This window comes from Panthera leo, assembly GCF_018350215.1.
Source record: "Panthera leo isolate Ple1 chromosome D1 unlocalized genomic scaffold, P.leo_Ple1_pat1.1 chrD1_random_Un_scaffold_75, whole genome shotgun sequence".
Classification (NCBI taxonomy): Eukaryota; Metazoa; Chordata; class Mammalia; order Carnivora; family Felidae; genus Panthera; species Panthera leo.
Genome location: NW_024962224.1, coordinates 8,691 through 30,022, shown reverse-complemented (window position 1 = coordinate 30,022; position 21,332 = coordinate 8,691). Strand labels below are relative to the sequence as shown.

The window sequence follows — 21,332 nt, the reverse complement described above, 5'->3', positions numbered from 1 at the left end:
TTACTCTGTATTTTCTATAAGCTCTTAAGTCTTATCTTTATTTTTATGTCTTTATGGTTTGTGCTATCATGGGGCTGATATCAAGTTGTTTACTCTGGTATAGTCATTTTGGTCATTAAGACAGTTGATAAAAGTCTGCATTCTGATGTCTCTGGGTGACTGTCCCCACCACTGCCCTGGTGTCTGTTATGTATTTAGGATCGAGAAATTAAGGGTTACATATTTGGAAAGCTGATAGTTTTTAGTTATGTGTCACGATGCCAATTCACTTTGATCAGTTAGTGTCATTTTGTTATACTAGTTATTAAATATTTTAAATATTACCTGTGATTTTTCTGAAGTATTCAATCAACTTTGCTTTCTGCAAATGGGAAACCCATTTTGTCAACACAATTTACTGAATAAAGGTTATTTAGTACTGGTTAGAAATAGATATCTAATAATACTGATTTGTGTGGTCAACTATGAAATTTGTTATATTCTCATATATAAGAATCTATTGTTCTTCACATCATTATCTAAGTTAGTGTATTTGACCATTTTTAAATCAGTTCTACAATGTTTTTATTACAACTGCCTTGTGAAATATATTAATATCTGGAAAGGAGAATTGGACTTTATTCTGTTTCCCAAAATTGTTTTAGTTAATGTGAAAAGTTACAATAAATGATTTTTGAGTGGTAAACCAACCTTGCATTTCTGGAATAAATCCTGCCTGGAATACTATATTTTCCCTTTAAATGTACATACTTTATTTGCTAAGATTTTGAAATTAGTCTGAAAAGTTCTTGTAATATTTTTTTCTAGTTTTGATATCAGGGTAATTTTGGTCTTATAAAACGACTTAGGATTTTTTTACTTTACTCTGTTTTTCTGAGTTTTTGAAAAACTAGTACCATTTCTTCCTTAAATGTTTACTAGAATTCACTATGGACATCATGTGTGACGAAATTTGTGTGTGTGTGTGTGTGTGGAAGGGTTGTAAAATAAAATTTCTCAATAAATGAAACTTTATTCAGATTTTCTTTTTCTCTTTGTATTAGTGTATTAGCTAGAGTTAATCAATCAATTTATTAAGAAATTGGCTCACATGGGTATAGAGAGGCTGGCAAGTCCAAAATTGGCAGGGTGAGTCGGCAGGCTTGAGATCCAAAAAGGCTAATCTTCCACTTGAAATCTGAAGGCCATCTGCTATAGAATCAGATAAAGCCAAATTAGATGAGTCAGTCTGCTGGAGAATTCTCTCATGCTTAGCACCACACCAGTCTTTTTGTTTCATTCAGGCCTTCAACTGATAGGATGAAGCCCAGCCATATTATGAAGGGCAATCCGCTTTACACAGATTCCATTTATTTAAATGTAAATCTCATCTAAAAGCATTCTCACAGAAATATCCACAATAATATGTGACCAAATTTCTAGGCATTTGATGGCCCATTCAAGTTGACAAATAAAATTAAACATCATAATCGATTTTGATAATTTATGCCACTCATGAATTTGACCGTTTTGTATAGTTGTAAAATTTATTGGCACAAAGCTGCTGATAATTTTCTTTTATTATCTTTTTACAGTCTGTATACCCTGTAGTGATATCCTTTTTTCATTCCAAATATTGGAAATTTGTGGGATTTTTTTCCTTTTCCTTTTTTTAAACTGTAAAATTCAATGGCTTTTAATATATTCAGAGTTATACAATCATCATCATAATTTTTGGAACATTTTGTCACCCCAAAAAAGAAACCCCATATCCATTACCAGTCCCTGTTTTTCCCAAGCCCCCCAACCTACCCGCCCCCTAAGCAACTACTAATCTACTCTTTGATTCTACAGAATTTCTTATTATGGACATACCATGTAAATGGAATCATGAAATATGTGATTTTTTGACACTGGCTTCTTTCACTTAGTGTGATGTTTTCAAGGTTCTTCCATGTTGTAGTGTGTGTATCAGTATTTCATTTGTTTTTATTGCTTAATAATATCCTATTATATTGATATACCACATTTTATTGATCCATTCATTCATCAATTAATGGACATTCGGGTTGACTCCTTTTTTGTCTATTATGCATAATGTTGCTATCAGCATTTGAGTAACAGTTTTGTATATATAATATATATATATATATATATATATATATATATATTAGTGTGTGTGTGTATATATACACACTAGTATATATATATGTATGTATATATATATATGTATATATGTATGTATATATATATATACACACACACACTTTTATATATATATATATATATATATATATATATATATAGTGTATACCTAGGAATAGAATTTTTGGGTCATACGGTAAGTCTTTAAAACCTTTTGAGAAATTATCTGACTGTATTCCAAAGTGCCTTCACCATTTTACATTCTGCAAGCAGTGTATGAGGATTCCTGTTTCTTCACATCCTCATTAACACTTGCTATTGACCTGCCTTTTTCATTATAGCAATTCTAGAGGGAATAAAATGGTATGTAATTATGGTTTTGATTTTCATTTTCCTGATGGCTAATGAGATTGAGTATCTTTTCATGTTTAGTGGACATATGTATATCCTCTTTGGAAAAATGTATATTCAGATCCTTTACCCATTTATTAATTGGGTTGTCTTTATATGTTGAATTGGAAAAATTCTTTATATTTTCTAGATACAAGTCCTTTATCAGGTACATAATTTGCAAATATTTCTCTTATTCTGTGGGTTGTCTTTTTTTAAATATGGTTGATATGCAATGTTACATTAGTTTCAGGTATACAACATAGTGATTCAACAACTCTATATGCCCACTACGAGTGTAGCTACTATCTATTACCATGCAATGCTATTAAAATACCATTAACTATATTCTCTGTGCTTTACCTTTTATTCCTATGACTTATTGTTTCCATAACCAGAAGTTTGTATCTCCCACCTCCTTAACTGATTTTGCCTACCTTCCCACCCCTCTCCTTTCTGGCAACCATAAGTTTATTTTCTGCACAGGTCTGATTCTGCTTTTTGTTTATTTATTTGTTTGTTTTGTTTTTTAGATTTCACATATAATTGAAATCATATGGTATTTGTATTTCTCTGTCTGATGAGTCTGGCTACAGGTTTTTAAATTTTATCTTTTCAAAGAGTGAGCTCTTGGTTTCATTGATCTTTCCTGTCGATTTTTTAGTCTCTGTCATTTCTTTCTTTATTTCTTTATTATTTCCTTTTTCCTACTGACCTTGGGCTTTCTTTGTTCTTTTTCCAATTACTTTAGGTGTAAGGTGAGATTATGTGAGCTTTGTCTTCTTTCTTGAGGTAGGCCTCTATTGCTATGTATTTCCTATTTATTTATTTATTTATTTATTATTTTTAAATTAAAAACTTTATATTTTTTAATTTTTATTTTAAATTTTGGTATAGTTAACATGCACTGTTATATTAGTTTCAGGTACACACATTTAAAAGTTCCATACAACACCCAGCACTCATCATGACAAGTGTACTCCTTTATCCCCATTGCCTGTTTACCCATCTTGCCCCCACCCCGCCCCTCCCCTATGGTAACCCTCAGTTTGTTCTCTATAGTTAAGGGTCTGTATTTTGGTTTCTCTCTCTCTCTTTCTCTCTCTCTCTCTCCTTTGCTCTCTCTCTCTCTTTGTTTCTTTGTTTCTTACATTCCACATGAGCGAAATCAGAAAAGCAAAGCTGTAGGTAACACAGTTTCAAACTTCAAGTTATATTACAAAGCTGTGGTAATCAAAACAGTACAATACTGGCACAAAAATAGACACATAGCTCTCTGGAGCAGAATAGAAAACCCAGAAGTAAATCCACAGTTGTGTGGATGATTAATCTTTGACAAAGCAAAAAGAATATCCAATGGAAAAAAGACAGTCTCTTCAAATAAGTGTTGGGAAAACTGGACAACTACATCCAAAAGAATGAAACTGCATCACTGTCTTTCACCATAAGCAAAAATAAATTTAAAAAATGGATTAAATATATAAATGTGAGATCTGAAACCATAAAAATCTTAGGAGAAAGCACAGGCAATAATCTTTCTGAAACTGGCCATAGCAACATTTTTCTAGATGTGTCTCCTGAGGCAAGGGAAACAAAAGTAAAGAAAAACAATTGGGACTACATCAAAATAAAAAGTTTTTGCAGAGCAAAGGAAACAATCAACAAAACTAAAAGGCAACCTTCAAAATGGAAGAAGATATTTGCAAATGACATATCTGATAAAGGGTTAGTATCCAAAATATGTAAAGAACTTTATATGGTTCTCAACTCACCGCCCCCATAATAATCCAATTAAAAGTGAGCAGAAGACATGAACAGACATTTTTCAAAGAACACATGCAGATGGCTAACAGACACATGAAAAGATGTTCAACATCATTCATCATCAGGGAAATGCAAATCAAAACCACAATGAGATATCACCTTACACCTGTCAGAATGGCTAAAATAAAATGTAAGAAACAAGTGTTGGCAAGGATGTGGAGAAAAAGAAACTCTCTTGCGCTGCTGCTGGGAATGGAAACTGGTGCAGCCACTGTGGAAAATAGTGTGGAGTTTCTTAAAGAATTAAAAAAAGAACTACCCCTATGATCTGGTAATCACCTACTGGATATTTACTGCCAAAACCCTAATTCAAAGGGATGTACACTGCTATGTTTATTGCAGCATTATTTACAATAGCAAATTGTGGAAGCAGCCCAAGCGTCCTTTGATAATGAAGGGGTAAAGAAGATGTGGTATATATACACAATGGAATACCATTCAGCCATTAAAAGGAATGAAATCTTGTCATTTGCAATGACATGGATGGAGCTAGAGAGTATAATGCTAAGTGAAATAAGACAGAGAAAGACAAATATGTTTCCCTTTTAGAATTACTTTCATTGTGTTCCAAAGTTTTGGGACATGTTTTTTGATTTTCATTTGTCTCTATGTATTTTTTTATTTCTACTTGGATTTTTTGTTAACCCATTCGTTTTTTAGTAGCATGTTTACCCTTCTTGTGTGTGTTTGTGTGTTTACTTGTAATTGATTTCTAGTTTCATACCATTGTGGTTGGAAAAGATGCATGATATGATTTGAGTCTTCTTAAATTTACTGAGAATTTTGTGGCCGAACATGTGATCAATCCTGGAGCATGTTGTATGTGTGCTTGAGAAGAATGTGTATTCAGTTGTTTTTGGGTGGAATATTCTGCATATATCTACTATGTCCATCTGATCTAATGTATCATTCAAAAACATTGTTTCCTTATTTATTTTCTGAGTGATCTATCCACTGATGTAACTGGTGTATTAAAATCCTATTCTGGGGAGCCTGGGAGGCTCAGTTGGTTAAGTGTCTGACTCCTGATTTTGCTTCACGTCATGATCTCAAGGTTCATAAGATTGAACCTCGTGTTGGGCTCTGTGCTGACAATGCAAAGCCTGCTGAGGATTCTCTCTCTTCTCTCTCTCTGTGCCCCCTGCTCTCTCTCTTTCTCTCTCAAAATAAATAAATAAACATTAAAAAAATTCCATTCTATTATTTTATTACCATCAACTTCTCTCTGTATGTCCATAATATTTGCTTTATGTTTTTAGGTGCTTCAGTGTTTGGTACATAGATATGTACAATTGTTATATCTTCCTGGGTGGTTACCTTTATTATTATGTAATGCCCTTCTTTGTCTATTATTACAGGTTTTGCATTATTATTATTATTATTATTATTATTATTATTATTATTTTATTTGTTTTGAGGCACTTGGAAACTTGCTCACCCAAGAGCAATGTTCACCAACAACGGTAAGAAAGATAGGACAAGAATTAAATTAATATTCATAATTTTAAGCCTCTTCCACTGGCTTTTACTAGGATGAATTTTTCTTTTCTTTTCTTTTTATTTATTTATTTTTTCTAAATATAATTTATTGTCAAATTAGCTAACATACAGCGTATACAGTGTGTTCTTGGTTTCAGGAGTAGATTCCCATGATTCATTGCTTACATACAACATCAAGTGTTCATTCTAAGAAGTGCCCTCCTCAATGCCCATCACTCATTTTCCCCTCCCTCTCATCTCCTATTAACCCTCAGTTTGTTCTCTGTATTTAAGAGTCTCTTATGGTTTTCCTCCCTCTCTGTTTGAAACTATTTTTCCCCCTTCCCTTCCCCCATGGGGTCTTCTGTTAAGTTTCTCAAATTCCACATATGATATCTGTCTTTCTCTGACTGACTTATTTCACTTAGCATAATACCTTCCAGTTCTATCCACATTGTTGCAAATGGCAAGATTTCATTCTTTCTCATTGCCAAGTAGTATTCCATTGTGTATAGAAACCACATCTCCTTTATCCATTCATCAGTTGATGGACATTTAAGCCTTTTCCATAATTTAGCTATTGTTGATAGCACTGTTATAAACATTGGGGTACATGTGCTCCTATGAATCTGCACTCCTGTATCCTTTGGATAAATTCCTAGTAGTGCTATTGCCGGGTCATAGAATTAAAAATTCTATTTTTAATTTTTTGAGAAACCTACATACTGTTTTCCAGAGCAGCTGCCCCAGTTTGCATTCTCACTAACAGTGCAAGAGGGTTCCCATTTCTCCACATCCTTGGCAATATCTGTTGTTTCCTGAGTTGTTAATTTTAGCCACTCTGACTGGTGTGAGGTGGCAACTCAATGTGGCTTTGATCTGTATTTCCCTGATGATGAGAGATGTTGAGCATCTTTTCATGTGTCTGTTGGCCATGTGGATGTCTTCTTTGGAAAAGTGTCTATTCCTGTCTTCTGCCCATTTCTTCACCGAATTAATTGTTTTTCAGGTGTTGAATTTGGTAAGTTCTTTATAGATTTTGGATAGTAACCTTTTACCAGATATGTCATGTGCAAATATCTTCTCCCATTCTGTCGGTTGCCTTTTAGTTTTGTTGATTCTTTCCTTAGCTGTGCAGAAGCTTTTTATCTTGATGAGGTCCCAATAGTTCATTTTTGTTTTTGTTTCCCCTGCCTTCAGAGATGTGTGGAGTAAGAAGTTGCTGTAGCTGAGGTCAAAGAGGTGGTTGCCTGTTTTTTCCTCTAGGGTTTTGATGGTTTCCTGTCTCACATTTAGGTCTTTCATTCATTTTGAGTTTATTTTTGTGTAAGGTGTAAGAAAGTCGTCTGGTTTCATTCTTCTGCATGTTGCTGTCTGGGTCTCCCAGCACCATTTGCTAAAGAGACTGTCTTTTTTTTCCATTAGATACTCTTTACTGCTTTGTCAAAGATTAGTTGGCCATGCATTTGTGGGTCCATTTCTGGGTTCTCTATTCTATTCCATTGGTCTATATGTCTGTTTTTGTGCCAATACCATACTGTCTTGATGATTACAGGTTTGTAGTAGAGGCTAAAGTCTGGGATTGTGATGCCTCCAGCTGTGGTGTTCTTTTTCAACATTACTTTGGCTATTTGGGGTCTTTTGAGGTTCCATGCAAATTTTAGGATTGTTTGTTCTGGTTCTGAGAAGAATGCTGGTGCAATTTTGATTGGCATTGCATTGAATGTGTAGATTGCTTTGGGTAGTATAGACATTTTAACAGTATTTGTTCTTCCAATCCATGAGCATAGAATGTTTTTTCCATTCTTTTGTGTCTTCTTCAATTTCTTTCATAGGTTTTCTATAGTTTTTGGCATACAGATCCTTTATATCTTTGGTTAGGTTTATTCCTAAGTATTTTATGGTTCTTGGTGCAATTGTAAATGGGATCAATTTCTTGATTTCTCTTTCTGTTGCTTCATTATTGGTGTATAGAAATGCAACTGAATTCTGTACATTGATTTTACATCCTGCAACTTTGCTGAATTCATATATCTAGCAGCTTTTTGGTGGAGTCTTTCTAGTTTTTCACATAGAGTATCATGTCATCTGTGAAAAGTGAAAGTTTGATATCTTGTTTGCCAGTTTGGATGCCTTTTATTTCATTTTGTTGTCTGATTGCTGAGGCTTGGACTTCCAACTTTATGTTAAACAACAGTGTTGAGAGTGGATATCCTTGTCGTGTTCCTGATCTCAGGGGGAAAGCTCTCAGTTTTTCCCCATTGAAGATATTAGTTGTGGCCCTTTCATATATGGTGTTTATGATACTAAAGTGTGCCTTCTATCCTGACTTTCTTGAGGGTTTTTATTAAGAAATGATGCTGTATTTTGTCAAATGCTTTTTTTGCATATATTGACAATCTTTGTTTTAAAGTCTATTTCTATGATATAAGTATTGTTACCCTGGCTTTTTGTTGTTGCTGTTCCATTTGTATAGTAAATGTTTTTCAAGCCGTTTACTTTCAGTCTATATGTGTCTTTAGGTCTGAAATGAGTCTCTTATTGGTGGCATATAGATAGGTCTTGTTTTTGTTTCTTTGTTTTAATTCTGTTCTTCCACCTTTTGTCTTTTGATTGGAGCATTTAGAACATTCACATTTAAAATAATTATTGATAAGTTTGTACTAATTGCCATTTTATTAATTGTTTTCTGGTTGTTTTTGTCTTTCTCTGTTTATTTTTCTCTTCTCTTGCTCTCTTTTTTTTGTTACTGATGACTTTGTGTAGTGTTATGTTTAGCTCTCTTTCTCTTCATATTTTTGTGTATTTATTACAGGTTTTTAGTTTTGGGTTCCATGAGGTTTATATATAACATCCTAAGGATATATAAGTCTATATTAAGTTGATGGTCATTTAAGTTCAAACACACACATTCTAAAAAAAAAAAAACCTTTTTCTTATTCTCTTCTCCACTGTTTATGTATATGTTGTCATATTTTGTATTTTATTTATAGTCTCATTACTTGTAATTATGGTCATTTCTTTTCCATTTAAAGACATCCTTTTAACATTTTTTTGTGAGGCTGATTTAGTGGTGATAAACTCCTTTAACTTTTATTTGTGTCTCCTTCAATTCTGAATGATAACCTTGCTGATTAGAATATTCTTGGTTGCAAGTTTTTTCCTTTCAGCACATTAACTATATCATGCTACTTTCTGCAGGTCTACAAAGCTTCTGCTGAAAAATCAGCTAGTAGCCTTGAGGGATTTCCCCTGTATGTAATCTTGCTTCTCTCTTGCTGCTTTTAAAATTCTCTTTATCTTTAAGCTTTGACATTTTAATTATTATGTATTATTATGTGGACCTCCTTAGGTTCATCTTGTTTGGAACTCTGTTCTTCCTGAACCTGGATGTCTATTGTATTCCCTAGGTTAAGGAAGTTTTCAGTTATCTCTCCAAATAAGTTTCCTGCCCTTTCTCTCTTTTCCTTCTTATGGGACCCTTACAATGCAAATATGTGTTAACTTGATGCTGTCCAAGAGATCCTTAACCTATCCACATTTTTAAAAACTTCTTTTTCTTTTTGCTGTTCAGCTTGGGTGCTTTCCATTACCCCATCTTTCAGATTGCTGATCCTTTCTTCTGCATCCTTTGATCTACTGTTGATTCCCTCTCATGTGTTTTTCATATCAGCTATTGTATTCCTCAACTCTGATTTTTTTTTAATATTTTCTGTTTCTTTGTTGAAGTTCTCACTGAGTTCTTCCATTCTCCTCTCCAGGCCAGTGAGCATATTTATGATCACTACTTTATACTCTATCAGGCATATTGCTTAACTCTATTTCAATCAGTTCTTTTTCTGAGGTTTTATCTCATTCTTTCTTTTGGGGCATTTTCATCTGTCTCTCCATTATGTTTGACTTTCTATGTTTGTTCCTATGAATTAGATGGAATTGCTACTTCTCCTAAACATGAAGGAATGGTCTTGTGTGTGATCATTTTCTGTGTAGCCCAAGTGTGTTTGGTGATTTTCACTGACTGGCTGGAGCTGTTGCTGATGTGGGATAGGGTTAGGGGGCGCTCTGTGCTGGGGCTGCACTGGTGGGATGGAAAGGGATGAAGGCCCCTGACAGGACAGATGAACTTGAAGTGGATGCAGGCTGGGGCGAGGGGGCAGTTTCCCTGGACTTTATGTGCAGAGGGTGCCCTGGCAGGATAGCTGGACCTGAAGTAGGTGGCAGGGGTTGGGGGGTCCTGGAGATCTATGCAGAGAGGACTCCTTGGTAGAATGGCTAAAGCTTAAATGGATATAAACTGGAGTTTTCCAGGACTTTCTGCTCAGAGGATATCCTGAACAGCATGGCTGGAGCCAAGGCAGCTTGTGGGTTGGGTGGTCCTTGGGTTTTCTATTCATTGAATGAACTGGCAGGACAGCTGTAGTTGAAGTGGGTATGGTCTTGTGTAGTCTTTGGCTTCTCTGTGCAAAGGGTGCCCTGGAAGGACAGGTGAAGGTGGAGTGAGTACAAACATGCGTGTCTTGGGGCTTTCAACTCTGAAGTCACTCTGGTAGGATGGTTGAAGCTGAAAGAGATTCAAGCTGGGATATCCTGGGGTACTCAGCACATAGGTGCCCTTGTGAGGTGGCTGGCGCTGAGTCTGGTATGAGTGGGGGTGTCCCAGGGCAGTCCACATGAGGGTACCCTGGAAAGTGGCTGGAGACTAATCAGTTATCAGCTAGGAGGTCCTGGAGTGCTCTGCCTTGGGGACGCCCTAGTAAGCCATCTGAAGCTGAAGCAGTGTGTACCTAAAGTGTTCCAGGGTACTTTAAGCACGTGTCACCTCTGCATGAAGGGTGGAGTTGTAGTGAGCACTGACCAGAGGTACCCTGGTGTTCACCACCCTAGGGCTATCTTGGTGGGATGGCTGCAGCTGGTGTGGGCTAGGGGCCCTGGGCTCACTGGGTAGGTTGGTTAGGATGGCTGGACCCTACTCCAATTCATGACGTCATCTTGGAGAGGGAGTATAAGCTGGGGCTCTTGCCAGCCCCTCCATCTTGGAGAGAGTTCCAGCAGTTGCCCCTGCCATTTGGAGGAATTTTAGGGCTGGCTTCTTTCTATGCTAGTTGCTCTTTTAAATCGCAGCTTTTTTTCTGTGTCCATGTGTCTGGAGTTGGTGTGGGCTAGAAACCCAGTGGTTATTGAGGGATAGCAGGCTGGCTATAGCTTCCAGACCCTGTCCTAGTCTTCCCTTTCAAGGTAGAGGGGGAGTGTAAACTGTAGTGCTTGCCAGTCCTTTCCACCATAGCGTGTTTCAGCAGCACTCATGCCATTTGACAGCTTTCTAGGGATGGATCTTTTATAAATTGCTATTTTATACCTCAGGATTTTCCCCACCCTGTGCCCCAGGGCAGATATATCTGCTCCTAATCCCTCAGTAATGTCCATCTCAACTGCAGTTCGCAGCGCTGGGAGTGGAGGTTCTCTTCATTACCATCTCCATCTCTCCTGGAGTTCTCCATACCTTTTGTTGTGTATAAGCTGTTCAGTTAGCACTCAGTTCTTCTTTAGGAGGAATTGCTCTATAAATAGCTTTAGATTTGGTGTGTCCATGGAGGAGGTGAGTTTGGAGTCTTCCTGTGTTTCTAACTTGTACTGGAACTCTTCCTTTTTTTCTTGAGTTCCAGTACAAGATGGCAACAAAGGAAGACACCAAACTCACCTTCTCTCTCTATACATATTTAAATGTTTATTTATTTTTGAGAGGGAGAGCACAAACAGGGGAGGGGCAGAGAGAGAGAGAGGGGTACAAAGAATCTGAAGCAGGCTCCAGGCTCCAAGCTGTCAGCACAGAGCCCAAGGAAGGGCTCAAATTCATGAACTGTGAGATCATGACATGAGCTAAAGTCAGATGCTCAATTGTTTGAGCCACCCAGGTGCCCCTTGCTTAGTCATATATTAATTTTATTTATCTTAATATCAGTTTCTGGTTTCATTAATTTTTTTCTCTACTGTTGTAGAGTAAATAGTAAAATGGCTATTTCACTGATTTTCAGTCTTACCTCGGTTATGCTGGATATTGTGGATATCATGTTATGGAGGCTGTGGGGTCTGTTACAGTCTTCCAAAGAGGTTTGAAGCTTTTGTTTAAGCAGACAGTTAACTTGGTTTGATCCTGAAATAGAAACTTGTGTTGGAAAACAGCTCAAATATTACTTCAGCTCTTTTATCTTTGTCTGACCTGCTTTGTATTTGCTGTGTGCCTACATGTTTCAGGAAGTAGAGACTTGGAAGAGTTCATACACAGAATTTAGGTTTTCCACACTCTCTCTCCTTTTCTTGATTCTTGTTTCCTATTCCAGTAGCTGTTGTTGCCTCAAACTTTCCTCTAGGTTTTTAGGAGAGATAAGAAGACTTCTGGTTTTAATTACTCCATGTTTTGTGCTTACCTTATTATTCATTCAAGCTAAAGTCAAAAGAAATGATGAATTGCCCACACCATTTCCTTCCCTCAGGCTCAGTTTCCATCCGGTGTCCTCATGTTTTCCTTCACCCTTCAGTGCCTTCAGCCCTGAGATACATAGAGGATATCTGCAAGATTAGCAGGCCTGCTAGGAATTTATCTGACCATATCAGAATTGGAAATTTGTCTGATATTAGTATAACCATTCCAGCTTTCTTATGATCATTTGCTTTTGTGTATATTCTGCCCCCCCCTTTTTAGTTTTTACTACTCTGATTTTTTAAAGTTAATATTTTTAAAGCAGTTTTAGGTTTACAACAAAATAAAAAGGGAGGTACAGAGATTTCCCATATAATCCCTGCTCCCCACATATGCATAGTCTTCCCCATTATTAACATCATACATTTTTACCAAGGGTGAACCTACATTGACACAACATAATCATCCATAGTTTACCTTAGGGTCCACTTTTCACGTTGTATATTTTGTGGATCTGGACAGATGAATAATGGCATATGTCCATCATTATAATATCATACATTATTATGTATTTTCACTGACCTAAATATTCTCTGTGCTCTGCCTATTCATCTTCCCACCACTTTCCCTCCCTCACCCAGCAGCCCATGTTCATTTTATTGTCTCCATAGTTTTGTCTTTTACAGAATGTCATATAGAAAAAATCATATACCATGTAGACTTTTCACACTGTCTTTCTTCATTTAGTATATGCATTTAAGATTATTCTGTGTCTTTTCATGGTTTGATAGCTGCATTTCCTTTTAGATCTGAGTAATATTCCATTGGATATACCACAGTTTATTTACCACTCACCTATTAAAGGGCACCTTGGTTGCTTCCAAGTTTTGGCAATTGTGAACAAAGCTGCTATAAAATCCTTGTGCAGGTTTTTGTATAGACGTAAGTTTTCAACTTCTTTGGGTAAAACCCAAGGAGTGCACTTGCTGGATCAAACAGTAAGAGTGTGTTTTATTTGGTAAGAAACCACCCACCCATCTACTTAGTATGGCTTGTAGCATTTTGCATTCCCACCAGCAGTGACTGAGGATTCTTGTTCCTCCACAGCCTTGCCAGCATTTGTTGTTGTCAATGTTCTGGATTTGGGCCATTCTAATAAGTGTATAATGGTATCTCCTTGGTGTATTAATTTGTATTTCCCTGATAACATGATGTGTAACATCTTTTCGTATGTTTATTTGCCATCTGTGTATCTTCTTTGGTGAGGTGTGTTCTCTTTGGAATTATTTCTCCAGGTGTATGGCTTGTCTTTTCATTTTCTGGACATTGATTTTCTCAGAGCAGAAGTTTTTAATTTTAATGAGTCCAGATTATCAATTCTTCTTTCATGGATTGTGTCTTTGGTGTTGCACCTAAAAAGGCATCCCCATACCCAAGGTTATCTAGGTTTTTGACCTATGTTACTTTCTAGGACTTTTATAGTTTCTCATTTTACATTGAGGTCCATGATCCATTCTGAGTAAATTTTTGTGAAGGGTGGAAGGTCTTTGTCTCTATTTATCTCTATCTATCTATCATCTATCTATCTATCTATCTATCTATCTATCTATCTATCTATCTATCATCGTTCTATCATCTATCTACCTATTATCTATCTATGTACCAATCAGTCATCTAACTATCATGTATCTCTTTGCAGATGGATGTCCAGTTGGATGCATATAGATGACACTTGTTTTTTTTCCCTTCCAAATCCCATATGTCTATTTCTGGCTTTTATTCGGATTATTTTGACCTGGGTTTCTCAAGTAGCATTGACATCTTGGTCAGACAATTCTTTGTTGTGTGTGTGAATCTGTCCTATATATTGTGAGATATCCAACAGCATTCCTGGCCTCTGCTCACTAGTTGTCAGCACATTTCCATCCTCACCTCTGCCTCCCATGGTTGTAATGAGCAAAATTGTTGAGACATTGGCAAATGTGTCCAGGGGGTCAAAATTGCCACCCCTTCCTGATCCATCAATTTAACCATATACATTTGCTATGTTGATGTGATTAATGTCCATTCATGGCTTCTTTTTTTAAACAATTTTTTAATGCTTATTTATTTTTGAGAGAGAGAGAGAGAGAGAGAGAGAGAGAGAGATTGAGAGAGAGATAAAGCACCAGCAGGGGAGGGGTGGCGGAGACAGAGGGAGACACAAAGTCCAAAGCAGGCTCTGGGTTCTGAGCTGTCAGCACAGAGCCCAAGGCGGGGCTCAAACTCACAAACTGAACCAGGAGACCGTGACCTGAGCTGAAGCTTAACCTACTGAGCCACCCAGGCACCTCGATTCATGACTTCTTTTACTCTATTTGGCATGGTAGCTGTAACAGAGACTATACAGTCTTAAAAATCTGGGCTTTTAATTTAGTTTTTAAATGTTTATTTACTTTTATTTTTAAATTTTTTAAATTTTTTATTGTAGAGAGAGAGAAGCAGTGGGAAGAACAGAGAGGCAGGGAGAGAAAGAATCTTAAGTAGGCAGAATCAGTGCCAGGCTTGATCTCATGACTTGAGACTGCCAAAATCAAGAGCTGTATGCTTAACTGACTGAGTCACCCAAGAGCCCCAAAATATTTGTTTTTGACAGAGAGAGAGAGAGAGAGAGAGAGAGAATGAATGAGCATGGGAGGGGCAGATGGAGAGGGAAAGAGATAATCCCAAGCAGCTCCATGCCCAACCTGGGGCCTAAGGAAGGGCTCCATCACATGAACTGTGAGATCACGACCTGAGCTGAAATCAAGAGTCAGATGCTCAACCAACTGAGCCACTCAGGTACCCCCAAAATCTGAACTTTTTGAAGAAAATTTCTGCTGTTGCAATTGTAGTATTTAAATATGCATTTTTCTATTAACACAGTCAACCTTCAAATAATATTCAACTTCACATATAAAATACGAATTCATAGAAGTTTACTTCCATTTCACCCCTTGTTATCCTTCTTCTATTTTTACTACATGTTTTATTTCTACTGATTTTATAAACTCGACTATATTGTCACCATGTTTTTCTCCCCTAATTCCTCTCTGTTTATACCTTCAATTACCAAGTTCATCAATACTTGATTGGTTAATATTATCTCATCTATTATCAGGTCACTCTATATTTTTTTCAGCATTATTTTTTTCTATGTTTTAATTTAAGTAGCTTAAATTTCTATACCTGTATTTGTATTTTTTCCTGCAGTGTCAAATCTGCTATCAAATCCCCTTTTATAGGCAGTACCAGATTTATAAGAATTGAAACACTCACTAAAATCATACAGTATCACAAGTAACCTCGTCTTCATATATACAAAATAGACCTCACAACATTCAAGCAAGATTTAAATTATACAAAAAGAAAATATAAACAAGTGTTTGTTAATTACAAGAAATTTGAAAACTCTCACTGACAAAGGACAATGTGTCCTGCGTCCTGGAATTAGATCACTATTCTTTTCTTAGGTTATGGTGTATGTAGTCAGGTCTGATTTTCTACGAATTGTCTCAATTTTTACCCATGTGGCACCTAATCTAGGAATGCTGGAGTTATAATGTAATTATTTGAATAATATTTTGGAAGGGAGAGGTCTTTGTATTGAGTTATTTCTATTAGACTACACAGTGGTACATTTTCTCTGGATTGTGTTTGGTTCTGATGAAGGGCATCCTGTTTTTCAGCTCCAATTTCCTCTACATATCTTCAGTTTATGAGATTGTGTTACTTCCTTGGCTCAAACTCAAGTTCCTAAAGCAATATTCTACCTAGTCCTCCAAATCCTATTCTAGATTAGGGTTCTGACTTTCTGCTAAGTGGCCACTGCTTTAGACCTCTACCTTAGCCTTTCTTTGGCTGTGTCCTTCCTATATATTGACATTTCCCCCTTGCTTCTTGGACTTCTTCCTCCAGGCACAGGCCCTTTGCACTTATAAACATGGACCTTGCCTGCAACCCCAGCCCTGCAACAAGGGTTTGTCTATAATAGGTGTCAATGCATATTTTGCAGATAAAATGATGTTAACTGTGGGCCTGAAGGGCCATTACCTTTCTCTGTTGTGCTCTGCATTGTTCTCCTGGCCCAATATCCAGTGTCAGCTGGATCTGCCCCCAAATATCTGTCTCACTTTTTCTAGCCATTGAAAGAAGGGTCTAATTATGGTGATGTGTGAGAAAAGTGAAAAGTCTCACCAACAAAATCTGAACTTTAACATTTATGGATTGGGGTATTAAGTCTGGTTTCCTACTCATATGTTTTATTGAATAATTATGACACTTTTCACTATTAAAAATTTCATTTTAAATATATTTTGTTAAAATAATAGGGCACGAAATAATGAATTAAAATACTAATATGGGGGCACCTGGGTGGCTTAGCCAGTTAACGATCCGACTCTTGATCTCAGCTCAGGTCATGATCTCTCCGTTCATGATTTGGAGCCATGTGTTGGACTCTGCCCTGATGGCGTGGAGCCTGCTTGGGTTTCTCTCTCTCCTTTTCTCTCTGCTCCTACCCCACTTTCTCTCTCTCTCTCAGAATAAATAAACTTAAAAAAATGTTCCTACATGAGTACATGTAAATACTGGTAAGAAAAGTTTAAAGTCTTACAAAGTGTGATTATTATCATCTATCTTTTGATAAACCTTTGACACTAACATCTATTGCTTCCCCTAGCACTTAGATTCTTGCCTTATCATGAGTAAAGTCTTTATTTACATTTTTTCTTAGGTTCTGTTACTTCCAAGGCAAGCATAGCTCTATTTCAAATCTGTTGCTGCAGGATTCGAGGACTATGTGTTGTATAAAGCCAGTAGATTAGCCTTCTCTTATTTTACCCTCTCACACTGGTTTAGAAAAGGTTTCTAAGCCATAAGCACTCATATAACGCAGCATCTTAGGACAAAGAAGTCATTATTCATCTTCTAAAACACTGGCTTCCTTTCCTCCGTGTGGAAAAACATAAAAAAGAGAAAAACACAGCCAAGAAGAAAGAATTTTGCTTAGCTCTTTCCCAAGAAGGATATGTTTTTCCTCAATTCATTTCTCTCATAGCCATTTTTCATTTGCTGTTTAAATCCATATGTCTTGATCCATATGGTATCTATTGGCACATGTAATGTGATAGTCCTGATTATCTACTAGCACCTGAAATGTGATAGTCCTGACTGAAATATGCTATAAATGTAAAGTACACACTCGATTTAGAAGATCTAGTGTACAAAAAAAAGAATGAGATATATTTATTAAATTCTCATATTTATTAAGTTTTGAAATGATAGTATTTTAGACATATTGGATTCAACAAATAATTATTAAAATCCATTTAGCTTTTCTTTTTATATCTTAATGTGGCTTCTAAGATGTTTAAAATTAAGTCTGTGTGTGTGGCTCACATTGGACAACATTGTTCTAGAGGAGATACTTATTAGTATCAATTATTTTAACGGGATAAAGCCATCGTTAATCTGTTTATCAGATGGATAAAATGGATCTGTCAATACTGATCCATTGTTTATCAAATGGATCTGTCAATACTGATCCATTGTTTATCAAATGGATCTGTCAATACTGCTTTGATATGAGCCATAAACCTGTAAAAGCTGTGTATAAACACAATAAAGCAAAGCTTTCAAAACATTTTTTTCTCAAGTTTTTATTTAAATTCCAGTTAGTTAACACACAGTGTGATATTAGTTTCAGATGTAGAATTTAGAGATTCATTACTTACATACAACACCCAGTACTTAACAAAAATATATGTTTAAAATACAAAGATTTTATCAGTCTAATTTGGAGACTGATGTAGCCCTTTTTATACATTCAGTGCTCAAATTTTTTGAAAGCTGATAGGAGACATCTGGTTTTGTTATGCAATGTGATTCTGGTAGAGATTAGTCCTGAAAGTTTTTGGTCCCTTAATGAGCAGATGTTAATATATGACAGTGTTTAAACTAGTAGACTTGTAATATTTCCTAAGAGATAGTAGCTTCAATTTATCTTAATGTATTATTCCTTCATATTTATAAGACCTTTCTGTTGGTTATGCACACTTTCAACAAAGTCATTTTTCTTATGTTGAAATGGGTGAGAGAATGAGATATTGGGGAATTCTTTTTCAAGTAAGAAAGAAAAAAGTTATCTATGGTATGAACCTAATTAGATCTTGACATTCTTTTTTTTACCTTTGATAAATATATTATTCCCAGTTAAAATGTTGATTGTATGCTTTTAACCATTGCTTCTTAATTATGTGAGTACATGTTTACTTTCCAAATAGTAGTTCATAGTGATAACCAGAAGCAGAGGAATGAAATACCAACTTGTTATTCATCACTGTGAGGCAGAGAACTAAAATAAATGAACAGACTTGTGCTGAATGAAAGCTTAAGTGGTCAAGGATGAATCCAGGTGCTTTCTGTGAAGGCTGAAAGACCTAGATTTGGGCGACAATTTTGGCATTAGATGGTTTAGAGATTTTCCTTTCATGGTATAAACAAGGAAACTTACTTATAGGTTGCTACTGAGGCACAAAAGCTTATATTTAGAAAGGGTTTTCTAAAACAATTGTTCACTATTCTCAGGAGTAACTGATGAGTAACATGAAACACAATGAGACCACCTCATTTGTTTCCAAGAAGCCATCCTTTTTTGGTAGCTGTTCAAGGCTTGTAATTCAGACTTTTAACTCTCTATCCAGTGCTTTCTTAAGTTTCCAGGTACTCTACTACCAGTAGGTACATTACCCCATTCCCCATTCTTTCCCATTGAGAATATATTCCTGGAACTCATATTTTATTCCTCCTAAGAAAACTTTGAGCTCCCAAAAGCCACATTTTTCTGTATATTTTTGAGTCTTAATAGCTAACAGAATTCCCAGGACACAAAGTGTTCTTAGAAATTGTTCAGTTAATATGAAAAAAATGTTCAGATATTATATTTTTTATATTTAAATTATTATTACTGGATCATATACACAGTCTTTGAAATCTTTAACTCATTAGTTAAACTATTTTTGCACACCCTAGATTGAACTAAACTGTGACACTCTGGATTGAAAAGATAAATGTGCAAAGCACAAATCCATTGCGGAGGAGAATTTAAGAGTCTCTTAACTATAATCGACCTCATTGATAATTGTTGCACAAATGAGAAATCCAGGACAGAAAAACCCTGTCCTCTTGCAATGCTCATTTAGAATGATCACCCAACTGCAGACCCAGTTAGAGAGAAGTAGCAACCTTCCATATTCAGGAGTGAAATTTCACTGCTATATCTTTTTCTCCAATATGATCCCTTCTGTAGAAATGAGAATAAGAATTCATTACATGTTACACAACTCTACCCCCAAATAGCCACAGTTGTGTATTTAAGAATGTGAAGGCATGACATAATAACAGCTGTATATTCAGGAACATAAATTTCTCATTTTGGGACCTCCCCCAAGGAATCTCAGTATTTTGTCAATATAGGATAATATGTATGGGAAAAGGCAAAAGGGGCAAAAGATATTCCTAAAGGAGAAGTGAGAAAAGGGAAACTTAACAGTGAAGCTTAAGTTTTTAAAGAAGACACAATATTCAAATTACCCATTTTGAGATTGCAATTCATAGATATGATTAAGCCCACTCACCCATTATTGATTCAAAACTCATTTTATGTGAGGAATGCAGAGATCTAATTGTCCTTGTTACCACACTTTCTTCAGTAATCTCTGGATTCCTTGCTTGATCTCCTGGGTTCGCACCCCATACACAATGGGGTTGAGGGCTGAGAAAATGACATGGTGGAGGATGTTGAGCAAGACTGGCACATCAGGCGAGACTTTCTTCTTCACCACAAGAGTGAGCACGAAGACCAGAAGGATGGTGCTGAAGAAGAGGATAAGGATGAAGTGGGAACCGCATGTGCTCAGGGCCTTGGCCACAGCACCCTCTGCCTTGAGTCTCAGCACAGCTCGCAGTATGAAGGTATAGGAGAGAAAGATGAGGATGAGGTCAGATCCTAGCAGGGTCCATCCTACGGCAAACTGGTAGAGGCGATTGATGGTGACATCATCACAGGAGAGCCTGGAGACAGACATATTGGCGCAGAGGCAGTTCTCAATGACATTTGTCCTACAATAATGGAGTCGGGATGATAGAATGGGGATAGGTACTGTTAAAATGCCATTCCTGGCCAAAATAAAGACAGCAGCCTTGGCTACAAATTGGTCAGTGATGATGGATGGGTATCTCAATGGGTGGCAGATGGCTACATAGCGGTCATAGGCCATGACCATGAATGTGCAGGACTCCATGGAAAGGAAGCAGTTCATGATGTACATCTGGAGGAAGCAGGCATAGAAGCTGATGGACTTGAGGTCAAACCAAAAGACGGCCAGCACCTTGGGGATGACGGTGAGGCAGACAATGATGTCCAACAGGGAGAGGAGGCTGAGCAGGTAGTACAATGGCTCATGCAGAGATGCCTCCAGCCTGATGGTGATCAGGAGGACACTATTGGCCCCCATGGCTAAAAGAAAGAGGAAGCTGAGGGGCAGGGACAACCAGAATTTCCAGCTAGGGGACCTGGCAAAACAATTCAGGAGGAAGTCTGAAACCTCAGAGGAGATGGTGCCATTTTGGTGCGCTGTCATATTTTGTCATATATTTCTATAGATTTCTTTTAGTGATCTGTAAAATTAAGATAAAAATTGGATACTGACTCAAGACACCTGGATTTAGAAAATTTGCTTCACCTAGGTGAAATGCACGAGCCTCGGGTTATCCAGAGCCATGTGACTTCATCTGTTTATCTTTTGTGCCTTGCTACTTGGATGATTTTACCAGTGAACAGTATAGAGAACAGAGGTAATATGGTTTACTTATACATGCTTGATTCTTTCAAGGATGATTATTAATAGAATTGTTGTATCTTTGCCAAAAGTAAAGAGAGGGACAAAATTACTTTAGAACTACTTTGTGACCAGTGAGTTGCTAAATTTGTTCTTACAAGTTTCTTCCTTTGGGTTTTGATTTTCTTTAATGGCCACATAGACTACTATATGATAATTTAACCATAACAATGTGTGCA

At 36.6% G+C, this 21,332-nt stretch overlaps 1 protein-coding gene across 1 annotated transcript; it reads right to left on the bottom strand.

Moving 5' to 3' along the window:
• Nucleotides 1-19,947: 19,947 nt before the first annotated feature.
• Nucleotides 19,948-20,895, bottom strand: LOC122212745 (olfactory receptor 56A3-like). The gene has a single exon (XM_042926689.1). It carries the CDS (start codon nt 20,893-20,895, stop codon nt 19,948-19,950), a length of 948 nt encoding a protein of 315 aa, XP_042782623.1.
• Nucleotides 20,896-21,332: the final 437 nt, after the last annotated feature.

Excerpts from the sequence above, each read along its gene's own strand:
- LOC122212745 (XM_042926689.1), bottom strand. The coding sequence starts at position 20,895 with ATGACAGCGCACCAAAATGGCACCATCTCCTCTGAGGTTTCAGACTTC.